General features: G+C 38.3%; 1 protein-coding gene and 1 long non-coding RNA gene across 3 annotated transcripts; one reads left to right on the top strand and one right to left on the bottom strand.

Moving 5' to 3' along the window:
- Nucleotides 1-3,157: 3,157 nt before the first annotated feature.
- LOC132132850 (phospholipid phosphatase 1-like) lies at nucleotides 3,158-15,825 on the bottom strand. Of its 2 annotated transcripts, none has more exons than XM_059545375.1 (6): nucleotides 15,472-15,825; nucleotides 12,341-12,495; nucleotides 7,024-7,304; nucleotides 5,447-5,504; nucleotides 3,702-3,878; nucleotides 3,158-3,509 (listed from the first exon to the last, which is right to left on the bottom strand). In XM_059545375.1, exons 1-6 carry the CDS (start codon nucleotides 15,527-15,529, stop codon nucleotides 3,390-3,392), a joined length of 849 nt encoding a protein of 282 aa, XP_059401358.1. In that variant the 5' UTR covers nucleotides 15,530-15,825; the 3' UTR covers nucleotides 3,158-3,389. The 2 variants fall into 2 exon arrangements, with proteins under 2 accessions (XP_059401358.1, XP_059401359.1); XM_059545376.1 differs by lacking the exon at nucleotides 12,341-12,495 and adding an exon at nucleotides 8,920-9,071 and having other exon boundaries at nucleotides 15,472-15,823.
- LOC132132853 (uncharacterized) lies at nucleotides 9,011-9,556 on the top strand. Its single transcript, XR_009429096.1, has 2 exons — nucleotides 9,011-9,150; nucleotides 9,508-9,556. It is a non-coding gene; the product is annotated as an uncharacterized LOC132132853 (long non-coding RNA).
- Nucleotides 15,826-19,219: the final 3,394 nt, after the last annotated feature.

Below are 19,219 nucleotides of genomic sequence, written 5' to 3'. Positions count from 1 at the left end.
CTGGCATGCGTTTTTTATTGTTTTATTTTACAGCCCTGCTTGTTTTAATGTTTTTATTAAATATCTGTATTGACTGCATGGTCATATTATCGAATTATTTACTGCCATGTGACCTACAAAAGTAAAGCTTGGCGAGTGGATGAACGAGCATTGCTGCAGGTTGATTTTCGGCGGATGTGCTGTGCTTGTGCAGCCGCGGTCGTCTTCATTTCGTCGGGTGAAACATCTCTCTCACTCGCAGCAGAGTCTATGAGCAGCAACAACTTCCCCTCCATGCGCTCTGATACCAGAAACACGCTCCGCCTTCACTCCATGGATAAAGTATTTCAGTATGTTTGAAATGTTATGTTCATAACGTAGCATATAAAATAATAATAATAATAAAAAAAAATAACAGGAGAGTTTCAAAGTGGCTTAAGCTATTTTGTGTAAACTTTTTTCCCTATATAACATGCCAAACTAATAACGTTGTAAGCATTAAAACTTTAATTGCTGCTTTCTGCTGTGAACATTTTGTTTGTGATGAAAATAACAGTACATTTTTGTCAGTTTTTTTATCTAAACAGATCGATTTTTCTTCAAGATTTCAAAATCAGATAGCATGCTGATAATGTAGTAGCACTGTAAGATTACATTTGTTTGAATGCATTGTGAAAACAATTGCGTCTGAATCTGTTTAAATCATGCTTTAAACCGAAAATAAATAAGTAAATACAATAAATTGATATACAGTATATCCACTTAGCTTACCTGTTGGGTTTACCTCTCTCATTCTGGACACATCCAAATGTTTCCATATTCCAAATTTGACAATCTCTTTTCCGAATTGAAATTGTCAATAACTGGTCTAGTGGTGTTAATGTTGAAAGCTGTTCTGTGAAAGAGTTGGTTGGTTGGTTATCTTGCTTCTGACTTGTGGCACTAGGAATGATTTACAACATCCTGTTGCCGAGGAATTCGGCTCATGTTTCAACCATGGTCCTGGTCGACTCTTTAATTTGTCTGGTTCGGGTCCGATACGCTACAATCTAGAATCTAACTTTAACTGATCCCGTATCGTCACGAATGACTCGCGCTCTGCGGAGGCCAAGCTGGACGTGGATGAGGACACTTACCTGAACCAGTTCCGCCTGCACCTGATGGATGTGGTCTACACCTGGGCCAACGGCTCCTCCTTCTCTCAGATATGCAAAATGACAGACGTGTTTGAATGTACTAGTTCTCGCGCAATAAATACCATATAGATAGATGGATGATTGATGTTTTTTTCCTTTATCTCCCAGCCCTAATTCCTGACAATGGCTTCTTTTTAATTCTACTAGAAAAAAACTATTTTCATATCATTACTGTTTCCCAGAAATGAGCGAATGTAATTAGTTTGTGAAACTATCAGGAATTAGTGATGTTGTATTTGGTCCTGACTTCAGAAGTGCAGCATGGGGCCTGTTGTGAAAAAATAAAATGATTTAAAATGTATTTTCAGCACATCTTCTCCCAGAAGCCTCTGCTCTTAAGATTTGGCCTTGTCTGCAGTATGACATGTGTTTTGGAAACACAGATCTCATGTCTTATGTCAAGAAAATCCCCCATCTGCCCGTGCTCTGGCTCCTGAGTGAGATTTTGGCTGCGTTCATGTGCATTAGCAAACAGCAAAGCACTTGCAGTGATAAATTGGAGTGAGGGAGAGATGTTATATGAAAAATGGAGATAAAAGTTCCCCTATTCTCTTTCACCTAATACTGAATTGGTCTATGTGGAAAACATAATGCCAGTGAAAACCAATGTGCCAAGAAAAGTTTCATAAACATCACTAATACAACTGGACATTGAAACTAAGGGTTACAAGCATTGAAAATGACCGTATGTGGTAAGTGTGAGGAGGACTAACACACACACACTCTCTCTCTCTCTCTCTCTCTCAAGCAGTATTATCCGCTGCATGCGCAGATTGGAGGAGCTCTTGAGGCAGATGTGCCAGGCAGCCAAGGCCATTGGAAACACAGAGCTGGAGAATAAGTTTGCCACGGGTAAGACCTGCTCTAGACTCGTGGTGTGACTCATTCGGCTGAATAGAGCCACGTGCAAAGAGTATCCAGTTTATTGTGGGAAGCTCTGAGCACTTGACTGGTAAAAATTCTGAGAAGCTGTGGATGAGCGACATAAGATAACAAACAAATCCAGTATCCCAATATCTTAATCTCAGTGGTTTTGTATTTTGACTCTAGAATTATTTAATTTTCAGTAAAAAAAAAAAAACTTAGGTTTTTCCCTTTAAAACCCTAGTAAGCTGGTTTCTTAGACCAGAAAGAAGTATGTGGTCTTGAACAAGCTGAATGACTGCCTTTTTCATTATTGTTGCTATAACAGACCTCCGTACTCATGGGGGCGCTATAGTTCCGTTCAAATGTCTGTTCCATTAAATCAGGTGTGGTGTTTTTTTCAAGTAACTAGTTTCAAAATGTGCGTTTCAACAAAATTGCTCATAGTTACCACAGGGGAAAAACCATAGATTTACGTTTGTCTCATTCCATCGTACACTTGTAACATATTAATTAAGATTTGCCAGCTAACGCTTTTTGTAATGAAACAACGCATGGAACAAAGCTTGTGAACTCTTTAGCATGTTGCTAAGCTAATAACATGGTGTTTTAATAAGCATAAACATACATTGATCAAAACTGATTCCAACAGACTTCAATCTAATTGCACCGTATTCGATTAGCTAACAAACACGAAAATCGTTTCCGATGGATGTCGGCATTTTGCTGAGCTCCTTATACAGTATTTGATTCGCTAACAAATACATGGATCTAGAGCAAGGCAGCACACTAGATTTTGGAACACAGCTTTGAGGTTGACAGGGTTTTGTTTACCATTCAAACTCATTTTCCTGTTTTTCGCAGGTATAACGAAGATTAAGAGGGATATCGTGTTTGCTGCCAGTCTTTACCTATGAATCCAGAGGTTTATTTATTTGTTTTTTATTTTTTTGCATCAAAACACTGAAGGACAAAATTTAAATGAAACATAATTGTTTTATTTGTTTGTCAACGAGCATAATAGGTTTTTTAATAAACAATTTTAATAAATTTTAATAATTTTTTTTTTTTTTTTTAAGAAGTCTGTATAGCAATTTTTTTTTTTTATACAGATAAAAACATTTTTTCTTTTGTGGCTTAATAGAGGTACACTTATATACGTTTTTGGAGATACAGAGGAAGCTGTGGTAGCAGCAGAAGCAGTCCAGCCAAGGCAACGTGGGACTGCATCCATAGAGAGTCTGGAGAACATAGAAAGCAGGTTACATTCACAGGTTTCCACCGTAGTGGTCTGCCCTCATAGTGGGTGCACGCTGAAACCCCTTCCCACCCACAGAGGCTCATGAAAGTTCAGTTTGGGTTTTCATAATGATTTCCATTCGTAGGCATCTCTTGTAAGGTGGTGTGTGGGATCTCTGCCTCTCTCTGTGGTTCAACTTTCTTTTTGAAGAAATCCGACACACAGAAAACCTGTAGGAAGTGAGGAGGAGATATATTAGAGGTTTATAGTCACAGAGGCCAGCCTGAAATGTCAGAGTGTTTTATATTTAGCAACTTTAGTGTTCATACTGTACAGAAGAAAATATGTCCCTGCCTCATTCTTATGTGGAACATGAACATACGAGCATACATGATCTGTGTGCTATTGAATGCATAACTCACCACTAGTAAAGCCATGATGGCTCCTTGTATTAGTCCTGTGAGAACATCACTCCAGTGGTGTTTATAGTCTGAGACACGTGACAGTCCTGTATAAATGGAGGCAGCGATCAGGAAGAACTGGAGCATGGGGCGAAGGAGCCTTGCCCATTCAGCTTGCATTCTTGCTTGAAGATAAAGCTTTGAGAAAGGAAAAACCTGTTTAAACTCAATGTATGTGAGAGAGGTTTAAAATATGCTGCCTGCTGAATTTGTACCGCACATGTGACTCAGCTGATCCTCAGGTGATGATCTCACGAACACACGTCATGTTGACTTCAGTACACTCTAAATGTGGCTACAGGGTTTAATATTACTACAGATCCCATGCTACCTAATTCTTCCTGTTTATAAAGTGGCTCGTTTTTCTTATCTCATGCTTGAGGAAATGCACCAAATATATGAAATGAAAGTTCTGGCTTGATGCGTCAAAGCCACCACAAGCAACCGCTCCACATTCCCAACAATGTAGAGACTTCCTTTTACAGCAACCAACTGAAGTGCATTTAGTTGACACTCTGCTGGGCCTCTGAAAAAACTAAATTATGCTTTAATATTAATCATCATGCTATCACCTTACAGGTCTTGTTGTCAAAATCATTACTTAGGTTTAATGAAGTGAGACCAGGAGAAGGATAGTTCGCAACAGGGAATCAATGTGGGCAAAACAAGTTCTGTTTAACATCCACTACGTGTTAGACGTGCGTTTGTGCAACAGTATGAAACCCTAAAATCAAAGCTGACATTTGTTTTGAATTTTTGTAAACACAAAGAATTACTTTGGCAAGCTGATGGGAAGAAATCCTAACACTCAAACCCACGCTGGGCAAAGATTCCCAGAAACCATTGGAAGTCCCTCAAAATACCCACTCTCTAAAAGCACACAAACACAAGAATCGTGACTTGGTTATATTTATCTGGTTAATGCTTCGAACAAGTTATTTCAGAATCAGGAGTCAAATAAATTTGATAGGATAGCAGTTTAAAAAAAATCTGTGTTATCAGAGTTTGTTGAACACTGACTCCAGCTCTGATGTGTTTATTTCAGGGTCCAAATGTGCTGTGAACTTTAGCCGCATGTCTTTAAAGCTTGTGCCCTCGTGATAAGATTATGGTAGGTTGTGTTTGCTAACAAGGCTGGAATGACATTAGACTCCTTAAGAGTACTCTGCTGCTGAGTCAATATACCTCACAGATAATGGGTATTTTCCAGTAGAAAAATCAATGTAGTAAAGTGTATAAATCTACAGTTATTTATCCCATTTCCTTATCACTTAGAAACATTGATTGTATTCACCAGATCAGTTTGCTTACGGCGTGTTATTAGTTTATGGAATGCTGATTGTAGTTACTTTGTTAACTGATTATTGAAGAACATCTGTAGCTACTGTATACAGTACACAATTACCTTAAATACAAAGGGATAGTACATTTCAAAATTAAGTGTCTTATCATTTACTCTCCCTCATGACCATAACTGAAAAATCAGTTCTTCCAAAAATCAACTGTTTGTTCATAAAATAAAAGTCAATAAGGTCCAAAACAACATTGGTCCCCAATGACTTTCAATGTAAGAAAAAAATTTCTTTCCACAAACAAGTATGTCAGGTTTGGGACGTAAGGGTAAGTAAATGGCAAAAATATTGTATTTTATGTGGGCTGTCCCCTTAACAAATGGGGTAAAGCAAGCATAAATAAAACCCACTTACTGCCAGGAACAGCATACAGTACATGGAGAATGACGAGTGTCCCGAGTAGAATGAGAGTCTGCAACAAAAACAATCGAAGAATCAATGTGGGCATCACAGAAGGGCTGCGTAATTACTTACTACATGCAGACGTGCACTTAAGCCTTCAGTTAAAGCTGACATTTGTTTTGCAAATCTGGAAACAAACTTGGACAAATTGGCACTGAACCCCACACTAGGCAAATATTTGCATTGTGTGTTCCTGTTTACTTAAGCTTAGGCCACTTGTTGACTATTAGCATACGCCTAGTGTTTAACGCCAAATAAAACTTGAATCATTCAAGCAGCACAACTGCCAAGCACTCAAGCACTGCGAACATGCTCCTTTCATATCAATCTACTTAAAAGCAGAGTTTAACCAGATCTGGGCAGTGTGTAAATTATAATGAGGCCTAGATCTTCATGTTCTTGTTTGCTGACTGAATTACAGATCCGGTCATGATACAAGAGACAAAACAGAGCAGAAGTGAATTAACTGCGAGGTAGAGAAGCTCAAATGAAGCACTGCAGATGCATATTCTGAATGTGCCTGAACTACATAAGGATAAAACCAATGAAAAGCCATCACGGACTCAAAGAATTGAAGACCTACTACAGATGTTTATTTATGACTGGACTGTTTGAACTAGACCTGGATGACTCTCTCACCCTTAAACAAGCAAATACACTTGCTTACCTATCAAAAAGATTAAATTTTCCTGAGGAGAACACTTGTGTGAAAGGTTATCTGGGTTATTCTGGGCTCAAACCCCCACCTGCTCTTTATTTGTTCTATAAATGGCATCGTCTCCTAGGCAAACACAAGACCACCACCAAAGAGGTGCTCTTCTGAGAGAAAGAGACTGGAACCACACCTATGTTAAATGAGAGCATTCTGAGAGGGCCTGGGATACTGCTGGCCTTGAGTCTGGCTCAAGAACCCAAACGGCTAACCACAGGATTAGAGACAATTACTGCATGTGAACCACAGATTGCCACCAAGAGCTTGGGTGGCCAAGTGTGGACAACTGATCCAAAAAAGGGTTTACATTGGAAGAATCCATCATTGTAATGTTAATTAGGGAGTTTCCTGTGTCAGTGCCAGATATACAGTATTTATGACTCACTTTAGGTCAAAATAAAACTGGTTCTGTTAATTGGACACCTTCCAGTAAATCACTAGAACTATATGAAAAGTTTCCGAAGCAAAGTTATTTCGAGGGACAAGCTTGTCTAATAATGAATGCAGATGGAGGCTAGACTGGGTAGGAAGTTTCCAGGATGGAACCACATTTAAGAACAAATTTGAGGGATTCCTACTTCCACCTCCATCCATCCAGAGCAGGACACCCAGTAGTGCAGGGGTGTCCAATTCTGATCCTTGAGCACCTGCAGAGTTCAGCACCACACCAACCTAGAAGTTTTGAGTGGCCCTGAGAGCCCTGATTTAGGGCTAGAGCTAAACTCTGCAGGACAGTGGCCCTTTAGGAGCTAGTTTGGGCACCCATGTGTTATGGTAAAGAGTAACAACTAGTGACCTATAAGGGAGTTTTACCTACCTTGCCTCATTGACCTTGTCTGGATCCCCAGTGCAGATGATGTCCTCAATGTAAGCCCCTCCTGTGCAGTTGATCCGAGTCCAGTCCGGTTTGCACACATTCAGGAAGTGTGGACGCAGCCGGCCGATGGAATACTTGGCGATGTCAGTTAGTGATTGACTCATGGTGGCACCAAACAAGAAGGTGCCAATGGCCTTATAGACACAGGCCACATAACTGTTACAGAAAGACTTTGATTTGATGCGGTTTAGATAAACTGAAAGGCACTCCCCTATGATCATCTGTGATGGAAGAGAAAGCATAGAAAAATAATGGTCAAAATATTTGTTACAGCCAGTCATGTGTTTGTGATATGAAAATATCTGAGGACTGTTTCTGAATCTAATAAGGATGTCCACAAGTACAAAAGACAAGATCAAACAGTAGAAGCACTTGACAATGCAGCCATCACAAGGATTTCCCTGAAATATCCCAAACATCACAGTTACCCATGTTTGCATTACCTCCTTTAGAGTATATCCCTAATGGCTCCATATTTTGACATCAACTACATATCATGCCATAAGTCGTAGGATCCCAGGTTTATGTCAAGTTTCAACAAGCTTTTTTTTTTACTTGGTTTGTTTTCCTTCTGATGACTTTTTATTTCAACTGAACATTTGAGAATGAAGAACACACCAGTACAACTTACTGAATGGACTGTACTTCCATTTCTAATCTCATTATGTGTCTACAGTGACTAGTAGTGACTACAATCCTGTACTACCTTCTCTCTCTCAATGATCAATTATAGAGCTTGGGTAATGTATATTAAAATTGCATAAAACGCTGCAGTTTTTAAATATACATTAGCAGTAACCTAAATCAAGCATCTTAACATTTAGGCAGAGGTATATGTGCTTCGAGCACACATGGGTGACTGTGAGGTTATATAGCTGTGTATGTCTGTGTGTATGTATATATATATATATATATATATATATATATATATATATATATATATATATATATAGGAAATGTTATCCATAATGGGTAAGCTCACTTTAAACATTTGAAATCAAATGATGTTTCTTATACTCTTGAAAGGATAGTGCTGAATTGTAGATGCTATCACACAAGATAAAAAGCCAGCATTAAAGAAACAGTAACGAGATGTAACCACAAAGAGAGACTCCTACTTTAGTCTAAACGTCTCACCACAAGACTGTCTGTGGTATATGGGCTTTTATGGGAAAATATATATGGGTAGAAGACCAGAAGACATTGTTTCCACTCCATTGGTTGGCTTTGTCTCTTGAAAGGTCTAAAGAGCTGACTGGTGTTCAAATTAGTTCAAAGACTGGCAAAATGTAAATTTTTAAAGAATAGTTCACCCCCCCCCCCCCCCCAAAAAAAAAATTTCTGTCATTTCAACACAACTGACTTCTTTTCTTCTCTTTAAAAATGTTTTTAAAAAGTACCATAAAAGTAGTCCACAAGACTCTATATTCCAAGATTTTAATTTGTGCATAAATTAACAACAACTCATTACAAATGTGTCCAATTGTTGGAATATGTGGAAGTTCAAAAGAGACTTGAAAGTAATGACAGTATGATTTTTTTTTCCAAGGCATTTCCTTTTGTGTTTAACAGAAGAACGTACATCTGAAACAGCATAACGGAGCATAAATAATTACAGAACGTTCAGATTTGATTTGAGTGAACTATCCCTTTAAACATCTATCTACAGGACTGTATCTCTTTGAACTGTGGTTAGATCTCAAAGTCCTGTTTCTCAAGCTGGCACGAGAACAGACGTACTGAGCAGAGAAGCACGTGACAAGGCATAATGAGAGAAGGAAAGAGATACAGGAAGGGGGTGAGAGCTGCTAGTGTAACAAACGGACGGGCACTTACAGTAAGCACAGTGATAGGAATCATTACTCCTCCTAATAATGGATAAGAAATGGTGTCTTCTTTATATGGGTAGTTGATAGAGTCATCATTACAGAAAAATCCTCGTTTGAATGATTTGTGTTGTATTGTGAGTATTGCAAATGGGAGTCCAACTAGCAAAAAAAGTGTGAGGAAAAAAAACAGAGGTTAACAAAGTGTCTCGTACCCTATTCTCCCCCAATTCAAGTAAAAGTGAAAGTGAAAAGTGAAAGTGAAGTGACATTCAGCCAAGTATGGTGACCCATACTCAGAATTTGTACTCTGCATTTAACCCATCCGAAATGCACACACACAGAGCAGTGAACACACACACACACTGTGAGCACACACCCGGAGCAGTGGGCAGCCATTTATGCTGCGGCGCCCGGGGAGCAGTTGGGGGTTCGATGCCTTGCTCAAGGGCACCTAAGTCATGGTATTGAAGGTGGAGAGAGAACTGTACATGCACTCCCCCCACCCACAATTCCTGCCGGCCCGGGACTCGAACTCACAACCTTTCGATTGGGAGTCCGACTCTCTAACCATTAGGCCACGACTTCCCCCTTAAAGGTTGTTCTCCTCTGGGAGGTGCTCATACAGAAAGAAAAGCTATGAGATAGACATTTAAATCTTTTTCTTTAACACATAATGAACAAAGAGTTAGCAATTAGGTGGTGTGGCACACAGGGCTTAATTTAGCTAAAAGTTACATAGTGGATATTCTTGTTGAAGTGCATTTTATTGCTTTATTTTCGTTCTCCAGTGGTTTTGAGGTCAACATGGGAAGATGGTGTGACCCCCCCCCACCCCCCTCTTTCAAGTCCTGTTCACAACTGTCAATGATTTTATTGCTGACATGGTTTACCATCATTTTTTCCATCTGGTTTTGCGTCATCTTATTATATCATTATATCTGGGAATCATATAGAACCCTGTAAACACTCCCAGTAACATTAACTTTTCAGGAAACACCACATTTGCTGAACACATCCTTATTGGATAGTCAACTGTCATCGATTTTGGTCTGTGTGAACAAGGCTTTACAGTAAAAAAAAAAATGCATTTTCCCTTTTTTTTTTTTTACAACGTTGTTATAAAATAGCTCTTCACCACACTTAGAAACATTAAAGTGGCAATATAAACATCACAAAGGTGCAGGAAAGGTAACTATTGTAAGCTGCCACCAGTAAAAACTTCTCAAGCCTGTTGGGGACAAGAAGGTTACTCAAGCGAGGCAGCAAAGCATGTGGTAGGGATTACCCAAGGCTTTACCCAACATGCAGTGAAAATGGTCTGCTGAGATGTTTGTGTTTGTGTAAAGTCCATGAACCGCTCAATCCACTAAGAGCTGATGTCAGCCATGTGGACCAAAGCAGGTTACCCAGCGCCAACCGAAAAAAGCGAAAGCTGCATTGTCATGGTCTGTGATGTGCTGACTGAACGTATGGGATTTCAGAGTCATCGGGAACACTAGTGTAACACGATCATCACTTGCACGAGGCCTGGACTGGACAGGCAAGTGGAAGCTAAGGGGTCGCTTACATAGAGGTCAAACTCAAATTTTGCACTGTGGTAAGTTTGAGGTTTTGTCAGGCCTGTAGGTTATGGGATAGAAATCATATAGGGTTATTCATGTAAAGGAATGTTAAAACTTTTGGAAAGATGTCTAAGATTAGAGTGTATGCCATCTGTGCTCCAGAAGATATCAACTATCCACAATATCCTAGATATGCCTTCCATCAGGTCTGCCAAATTTTGTGTTAAAACCATTTTGACACAAATATTTATGCAATTAACTATGCTAATAAGCAGGCCGCCTGAACATGGGTACTTGATATGTGACATATGTGAAGTGTACGGTGTCTGTTGACAGTTTTACAATGGGCCCATGAGTGTCCGTGATTAAGAGAAGGGAAAATCTAGTTTAAAACGTGTCAAGTTCTTAGAAACGTACTCTTTGTTTTAATGTTGCTTTTATGTGATTTTGAAGACCCCTGAAAATGACTCATGTGGCATAATCATAAGGTAAAATAACATTTTAAAATGAACATGGGTACTTGATATGTGACCAAACAGTAAATCTTCCTTAACATATTCAGGAAGTTTCTGTGGTATAGTTGGTAAACCCAAGAATCCTCTCATGATGAAAACCACAAACTTTGCCTAATTTGCAGTTGCTTAAAAAAAAAAAAGCAGCAGGAGTAGATTGAAGGTGGGTGCTTTTAAATACATTCCCAGCATGAAATACCTAAAATCTGAGCTGATCTAAAGCAGCTATTAAGGACGTTTCTTGTACTTGGTGGACATCCTTGCCGAAGAAGTCAATGAAAATCAACATGCCCAGAGTATCCCTACACAAAGAAACAAAAACACTGCCCTGGTGCAACAGAGCTGCCGAAATCAAACAGATGCAGTGCATCACCATCTGCACAACTAGATTGGGGTCTATAATGGAACTTGTCACATTTTTAGTCGAGGGATGGTTTCTATTTTTGGCATGCCACAGAGCTATATACGTGTGTGTGTGTGTGTGTGTGTGTGTGTGTGTACCTCACGGTTCAGACCAATAAGCAGCATCGGATCATTTTTCGGATCTAAAATCTAAAAATATATATTTTATATCAGTGTAACTTTGCTTTCCATTTATTACTTAAAGCACACTTTACGTACTTCTTCAAACACAAAGCAAAAACTGCTAGCTTAAGTTCAAACAAAGTCAAGAGCAGTGAGTAAGAAAACAAGAACTAATACACAAGGACTGAACTCTGTGTTCTCGAGCTGTCAGAAACGCACCTCTGTGTGCGCGCAGGAAACTGCACGGAAGTTATTTAACCTCTTCTCGCGATGGAATCGAATGTCGAATTAATGTGTAAACTTGCAAGACTAAACACGTATAAATTACAAACTTTCACTCCATGATGGTTAAACTTTGCACATGCGTGCCGAACCGTGGGGCCTGATCCATAAGGATCAACTGTGATCCGTTGAACCCCTAGTATGCGTTTAATTATTTAAATAACTTCTGACTGTTACATCAAAGACAGCTTGATCTTTGGTCTCTGACGACAGTGGTCTCTTCCAGTGTAGACAATGTCAGACAGCCTAATGTGATCCCAGATGAAGTGACTTGGACAGCTGCTTTCAGTCCGCCTAATAAAGCTCTTTTGAAATTGCATCTTGCACCTGTTCAGTGGTCAGGAGTCATGTTAAAACAGCTGCTCTTCTGTGTCTATTTGTCTGTTCATTCATTCAAAATAAAGGTTCACTTCCTGTGACTGCAACAGACCATTAAACTCTCAAGATGAATTGCTAAATAGCCTTAAAAACAAGTTTGAGCGCACTAGAGACTTGTGAGGGAAGACGCTGGGCATGTCTTGTGTGGATGCTATCTAGGATTACTTACACTACATATGGGAAGTGTGAAGCCCACTGTGTAGAGCACAGTGGAGGTGATTGTGCTGGTGTGGAAGGGATAGCTGATGCTCTCATCATTACAGAAAAAGCCCCGCTGATACGGTTTGATTTTACCCAGGTTAAACACTGCAAGCGGGAGGCCAGCTGTAAGTGAAGAAGGGTTAACAACAGGTTAACAACTTGATAAAGGGTCTACCAACTAATCAAATGCAAGGGCTGGTTTCCAATGTTGATGAATGGCTGCTGCCACCTAAGAGAAAAAAATGACATAACGGCTGTGGGTTTATAATGGCAATGCATGTTCAGAAAGGACACCTGACAGGTGCTGCCACATAATTATACCATTAACTGTTACTTTAAAGTGACATATGTGAAGTGTACGGTGTCTGTTGACAGTTTTACAATGGGCCCATGAGTGTCCGTGATTAAGAGAAGGGAAAATCTAGTTTAAAACGTGTCAAGTTCTTAGAAACGTACTCTTTGTTTTAATGTTGCTTTTATGTGATTTTGAAGACCCCTGAAAATGACTCATGTGGCATAATCATAAGGTAAAATAACATTTTAAAATGATATATATATATATATATATATATATATATATATATATATATATAAATATATATATATATATAATAACAATAAAAGGTTACAAAAATATTACAAAATATTGTAATTATTATTATGTAGTTTCCTGTTCCTGTTTTTCAAATATTAAAAAGCAGTGAAGCAGTTTTGTCAAAATCTTTCCAAACAAAAAAACAAAAAAAACTTTATTATAAATTATTAAAGATTATTATTTTTATTAATACTTTTTAAATTATTATTATGATATCAAAACAGTTCACTTTTTTACTTTTTTCTTCTTCATGCCATTTAAAAAAAATATCAAAATGAATTTTGATTCAGAAGGGGTGTCTTCAAATCATTGTATGTATGAATGCTGTTTTAATATATTTTTTAATTACCCAATAAATAGGACTAAAGAAATAAGCACCATATCATCATCCATCTCCCCAAATCAAGGGCTAATTTAATCACGCTTAAAAACATTTCATTATAGTCATCCTTTCTTAGTGCTTTTGCCTTTTTTAATGTAGCTGACACTTATGTATCTTTCTCTATCCCGTATTGCACTTATGCGACCTGATGGTTTCAAGTCTAAAATGAGAGCTTGTATGTAAACTTTGAATTCTCTATAGCCTCATCCTATTGTTGCTGATGTTGCAAAGCATTATGGAAAAACAACACAAACCCTCATTCATAGAGCCTGAGGCTCTTTTCCCAGGAAAAGACTACGGGTCTGTTACTCACGCCGAGTGCATGTGACATACACACACATATAGTTAAAGCTGGTTGCTCAAGCCTGAAAGAAGGAAGAGCTGTGCTGAGGTGATGCTGAATCGCTCTTTGCTCCAATGAAGCCCCATGTAATTCAAATGGAAAAACAAACACAAAACACTCTTTTGGGTTCAGAACATCAGTATGGCTCTACTCCTCTGTGTATTCTCATTGTTTGACTTTAGGTGGTAACAGTGGTATGTAAATATGCATTTGTAAATGAAAATCAAGGATGGCCTCCCAGTAAAACACAGAAAGGCACGTGACATATGAGTATCAGCTTGACAGTCATGGTTGTGAACTACTTTTGAAAATGAGAGAAATGACCAGCATGTGTGTTACATTGTCAATACTACCACGTTACAAACTCTAGTTAGGGTGTTATACTTCATTACATTTAAAGTACGTCTAAAACGCTAGAAACGTACTAAAATAATTCCTCCATCTTGGCGCATTTATCAAAGAACAAGAACAAATAGCCAAGTGACTCAGATGGTAACTTTGTGGAAAGTCCAATCTGTTTGTTCCCCGTGTAAAAACATGAAAACATTAAAAACATTCCCCCAGTGCACGGAAAATTCCGAGATGAATACAGATCCAAACGTTCATCATAAGTGATGTAGGACAGAGCAGGGATCACTGGGGAGCGACTAGATTCTGAATATAACCCTTAATTAAACTACAGGATTCCCACATACTTTGTCAAAAGAATTTCCTTGACTTCTAAAATCATTTCTGATGATTTGGATAAGGATTTTATAATAATAATTATTATTATTTCATAGGAATAAATCACATTATGCATTATAAAGGAGAGTGGGGCTAGTTGTCACATTGGGATATTTTTGTAAATGCCATAAGGAAGTTGTCACATGTATTTTTAATGTTATAAATTCATACAACAGACTAATATCAGTGAGCTGAAACAATTATGTCATCATTTTGTTACCTTTTAATTTTTTTTCAGACAGGTTGCATTGTGACAACTTACCCCATGTCGTGTGACAACAAGCTCCGCTGTTGGGGCATGTTGTCACAGCAGGTGTGTTCAATGAACTGTATCTTTGTTCTTTAACAAAGATACAATTCTTTAATGTATGATATTATACAGAAACACACATTTTAAATTAAATTAATCAATCCTAAAAAGAATTGCTGGGTTAAAACTGTGACAACTAGCCCCACGTACTATATATATTTACAAATGAGGACAATGAAAGATATCTAAATCAGCAAAAGAGAAATGATATGCAAGTGCTATAACAAGTATCAGTTAGCTCAATGCAGTACACGTAACAAGTTATTTGTAAATCACATAATAAATAAAAAAACAACGAGATATATATATATATAGAATGTATGTATTGGCTATATGTGTGTGTGTTTCTTGTGGGATTTTTAAAGATTTTCCCTTAAACCCTGACTCACTGTTTTGTCTTAAAATCTCTCTGCATAAAGGTTACGCCCTGTAATTACGGAAATTTTGATAACGCATAATGAATTCAAAGTCGGCTCCAGTACGCACTATGTGACGCACACTATGGGTGTATGAGGTTCATATGTGAGTCCCATTGTGGCAACTTTGAATACCATACAATTAAATAACGTGCATGGCAACATACATCTAAAAACGTTTAGGTTTACATATTAATATCTTTCCGTATATATTAACGCCTGCGTTAAAATTAGTCTCCCTTCGTTTTAAGACTCATTACAATCAAGGTAATATCTATTTATATCAATTCATAAAATCCTAGCGAGACTATTTAAAATAATGCTTACCGAGTATTAGGCACGCGAGGTCAAGCAATATAAAGGGGAATCCTCTGTTTTCAAACATCGTGCCAGTGTCCTTCTGAGGCTCGGTAATGGAGATAAAGGCTTTATTTCAGGCGTCCTCACAGTCTGACGGAGCGTCCGCCTCTAGTGCTCTACACGGAGAGAAATGAGCTGCGGGGACGCGCACCAACGCGAGCGCAAACACTCTTTCTAACATTGACCGCGTAAAGGCAACTTATCATCAGCCGGAGAGGAGACGGAGCGAGCCGCTGGGTTGTAGCTCCTTGGATAAAATCACCATTTCCATGCACGAGGTTAAGAATAAGCGATCCGGTGTTACTAGATTTTCTGTATCAGTGGGCGGGGCATATATGAATATTCATGAGTTTCCCGGACGTGCGCGTGGAACCGGGAGGAACTGAGAATTTCAGTTTACGCTTCTTGTGTCTCAGCAGCTTTAATGGAATATTTTTTATAAAGGTAAATATATTCACAGCGTTTCACAAAACTGTGCCTAAACTACATTTGTTCATGATTTTGTAAAAGGTTATAATGTTTTATTAGTTTTGTGCAGTCGTCACTGACTGAACGAGACATCCAGCACACTTAAGCTAACGTTGTATAAATTACTTTGATTTCATTTCGTTGTGCTGTAGCTTGCAATGCTTTAAAACCATGTCTGTTGTTAGTTGTTATCATTTGAGTACAACAGCTGACATAAAAGTGTATTTGTGGACTAATCGTTTTTCATCTGCTGGTGTGATTGTTATTAAACTGTTGGGTTTAAGCTATATTTACACATTGAACAGAAATCTAAGGCCACACTCTCAGTCTCAAGCATGGAAGTGTTCCTTTAATAAGTACATTTTGGATTAGACAAAAGTGTATGGACAAAAGTTGAAAAATAGCCTATCTTTATGTCATATTTTTATACTACAGATTCTACAAGGACATTACACTCTCGTCTCTCATCTTGTCTTGTTTTGTTGCATAAATCTTTTAGTTTGTAGGATTCAGTAGTGATTCATGCTTAAAATTCAGGAATACTTCACTTTATTAATTGCATCCTCCATGAGTATCATTTTCCTGGAAAAGAAAACAAGTAGTTGGAAAACGAAAGTGTTAGGGGGTCAAGTCAACAAACAGATAAAATATAATAATATATGCCTATATATAGCCTATACACGTTTATATAGGTCTATTTGATTTGTTGCAGGCAGAGATGTATTCGTTCATTCATATTTATTAATTAACAGACAGTTTTCAAACATCACAAGCTACAAATGAAGAGCACAAAGAACTGAAATCAATGTATTCAACTAGCTGAAGTTTGCTGTGATTTATCCTAACATTACACCAATAATTTCTTCAGTCATTTACTTTAGGCTAAACTAATAAAAACATTATAAATGGTTGCGAAATGATAAAAAAAAATAGTTTGTGCAACGTTGGAGTTGGAAATGTATTAACTTTGTTGTTGTTTTAATAACCCATTTAACCTGCTGAGACACAAGGAGCGTGAACTGAAATTCTCAGTTCCACCTGGTTACACGCGCACGTCCGGGAAACTCATGAATATTCATGTACGATCTGAAACCGAAAACCTCGTAATACCGGTGTCCTGACATTTTATCCTACCTGTCAGATTTTCCTACAAGGGCTTACAGCGCATGCGCACATCGATATTGCGTCATTTTGTCAAGCTGAATAAAAACACGCCCATAATTTTTTACTACTCGCGCGTGGATTTCTTCATGTAATGTACGTTTTTGACTATTTCTGTTAGTATTGATTATACCAAGACAGCTAGTAGTAATGAGAACTGATTAATGTCACATTATGTAACCAGCTAGCACCAGGGATCATCTTTGTTATCATTTGTCATTGAAAGTTTGGCTATAGGTTATATGATAATCTGATTAGTAAACCATTTAAAAAATGTTTGATGCAAAAAATAATTTCTCCATTATAGTTAAACTGCAAAATCAAACAAACAGTTGACCTAACATAAATAAATAAATAGACAACCTACTGAACTCGATCAACTTAAATTAACTTAACTATCAAACGAAATATATAAATATAATCTGAACAAAAGTCAATCTACTTAATTTTTAAAAAGGTGTTAAAAAACAACCAAAGACACTTAGAATTTTGCACTGCTTAACATCGATAATAATCCTTTTTATATATATAGACAAAATTAAAGTATATTGTTCAAAGCCTTCTACATAGTACTACAGTCGTGGCCAAAAGTTTTGAGAGTTAAATAAATATTAGGTTTCAAAAAGTTTGCTGCTAAACTGCTTTTAGATCTTTGTTTCAGTTGTTTCTGTGATGTACTGAAATATAATTACAAGCACTTCATAAGTTTCAAAGGCTTTTATCGACAGTTACATGACATTTATGCAAAGAGTAAGTATTTGCAGTGTTGGCCCTTCTTTTTCAGGACCTCTGCAATTCGACTGTGCATGCTCTCAATCAACTTCTGGGCCAAATCCTGACTGATAGCAACCCATTCTTTCATAATCACTTCTTGGAGTTTGTCAGAATTAGTGGGTTTTTGTTTGTCCACCCGCCTCTTGAGGATTGACCACAAGTTCTCAATGGGATTAAGATCTGGGGAGTTTCCAGTCCATGGACCCAAAATTTCAACATTCTGGTGCCTGAGCCACTTAATTATCACGTTTGTCTTATGGCACGGTGCTCCATCGTGCTGGAAAATGCATTGTTCTTCACCAAACTGTTGTTGGATTGTTGGAAGAAGTTGCTGTTGGAGGGTGTTTTGGTACCATTCTTTATTCATGGCTGTGTTTTTGGGCAGAATTGTGAGTGAGCCCACTCCCTTGGATGAGAAGCAACCCCACACATGAATGGTGTCAGGATGCTTTACTGTTGGCATGACACAGGACTGATGGTAGCGCTCACCTTTTCTTCTCCGGACAAGCCTTTTTCCAGATGCCCCAAACAATCGGAAAGGGGCTTCATCGGAGAATATGACTTTGCCCCAGTCCTCAGCAGTCCATTCACTATACTTTCTGCAGAAGATCAATCTGTCCCTGATGTTTTTTTTTGGAGAGAAGTGGCTTCTTTGCTGCCCTTCTTGACACCAGGCCATCTTCCAAAAGTCTTGGCCTCACTGTGCGTGCAGATGCGCTCACACCTGACTGCTGCCATTCCTGAGCAAGCTCTGCACTGGTGGCACTACGATCCCGCAGCTGAATCCTCTTTAGGAGACGATCCTGGCGCTTGCTGGACTTTCTTGGACGCCCTGAAGCCTTCTTTACAAGAATTGAACCTCTTTCCTTGAAGTTCTTGAAATTGTTGATTTAGGTGCAATCTAAGTAGCCACAATATCCTTGCCTGTTCAGCCATTTTTATGCAACGCAATGATGGCTGCATGCATTTCAAGCATCACCCTCCTTTTAACATGTCAAGTCTGCCGTTTTAACCCAATCAGCCTGACATAATGATCTCCAGCCTTGTGCTCGTCAACATTCTCACCTGAGTTAACAAGACGATTACTGAAATGATCTCAGCAGGTCCTTTAATGACAGCAATGAAATGCAGTGGAAAGGTTTTTTTGGGATTAAGTTAATTTTCATGGCAAAGAAGGACTATGCAATTCATCTGATCACTCTTCATAACATTCTGGAGTATATGCAAATTGCTATTATAAAAACTTAAGCAGCAACTTTTCCAATTTCCAATATTTATGTAATTCTCAAAACTTTTGGCCACGACGAAGTTT

Source organism: Carassius carassius, chromosome 49, assembly GCF_963082965.1.
Source record: "Carassius carassius chromosome 49, fCarCar2.1, whole genome shotgun sequence".
NCBI classification, from domain to species: Eukaryota; Metazoa; Chordata; class Actinopteri; order Cypriniformes; family Cyprinidae; genus Carassius; species Carassius carassius.
The sequence above is the reverse complement of the archived record's forward strand: the minus strand, read 5'-3'. Positions and strand labels throughout refer to the sequence as shown.

Bases quoted from the DNA above. Each gene is read 5' to 3' on its own strand.
- LOC132132850 (XM_059545375.1), bottom strand. From the start codon at position 15,529: ATGTTTGAAAACAGAGGATTCCCCTTTATATTGCTTGACCTCGCGTGC. The intron at 12,496-15,471 runs GTAAGCATTATT...CTTCACTTACAG, and splicing joins CCTCGCGTGCCTAATACTCG to CTGGCCTCCCGCTTGCAGTG. The intron at 3,510-3,701 runs GTGAGTTATGCA...CACTTCCTACAG, and splicing joins CCATCATGGCTTTACTAGTG to GTTTTCTGTGTGTCGGATTT.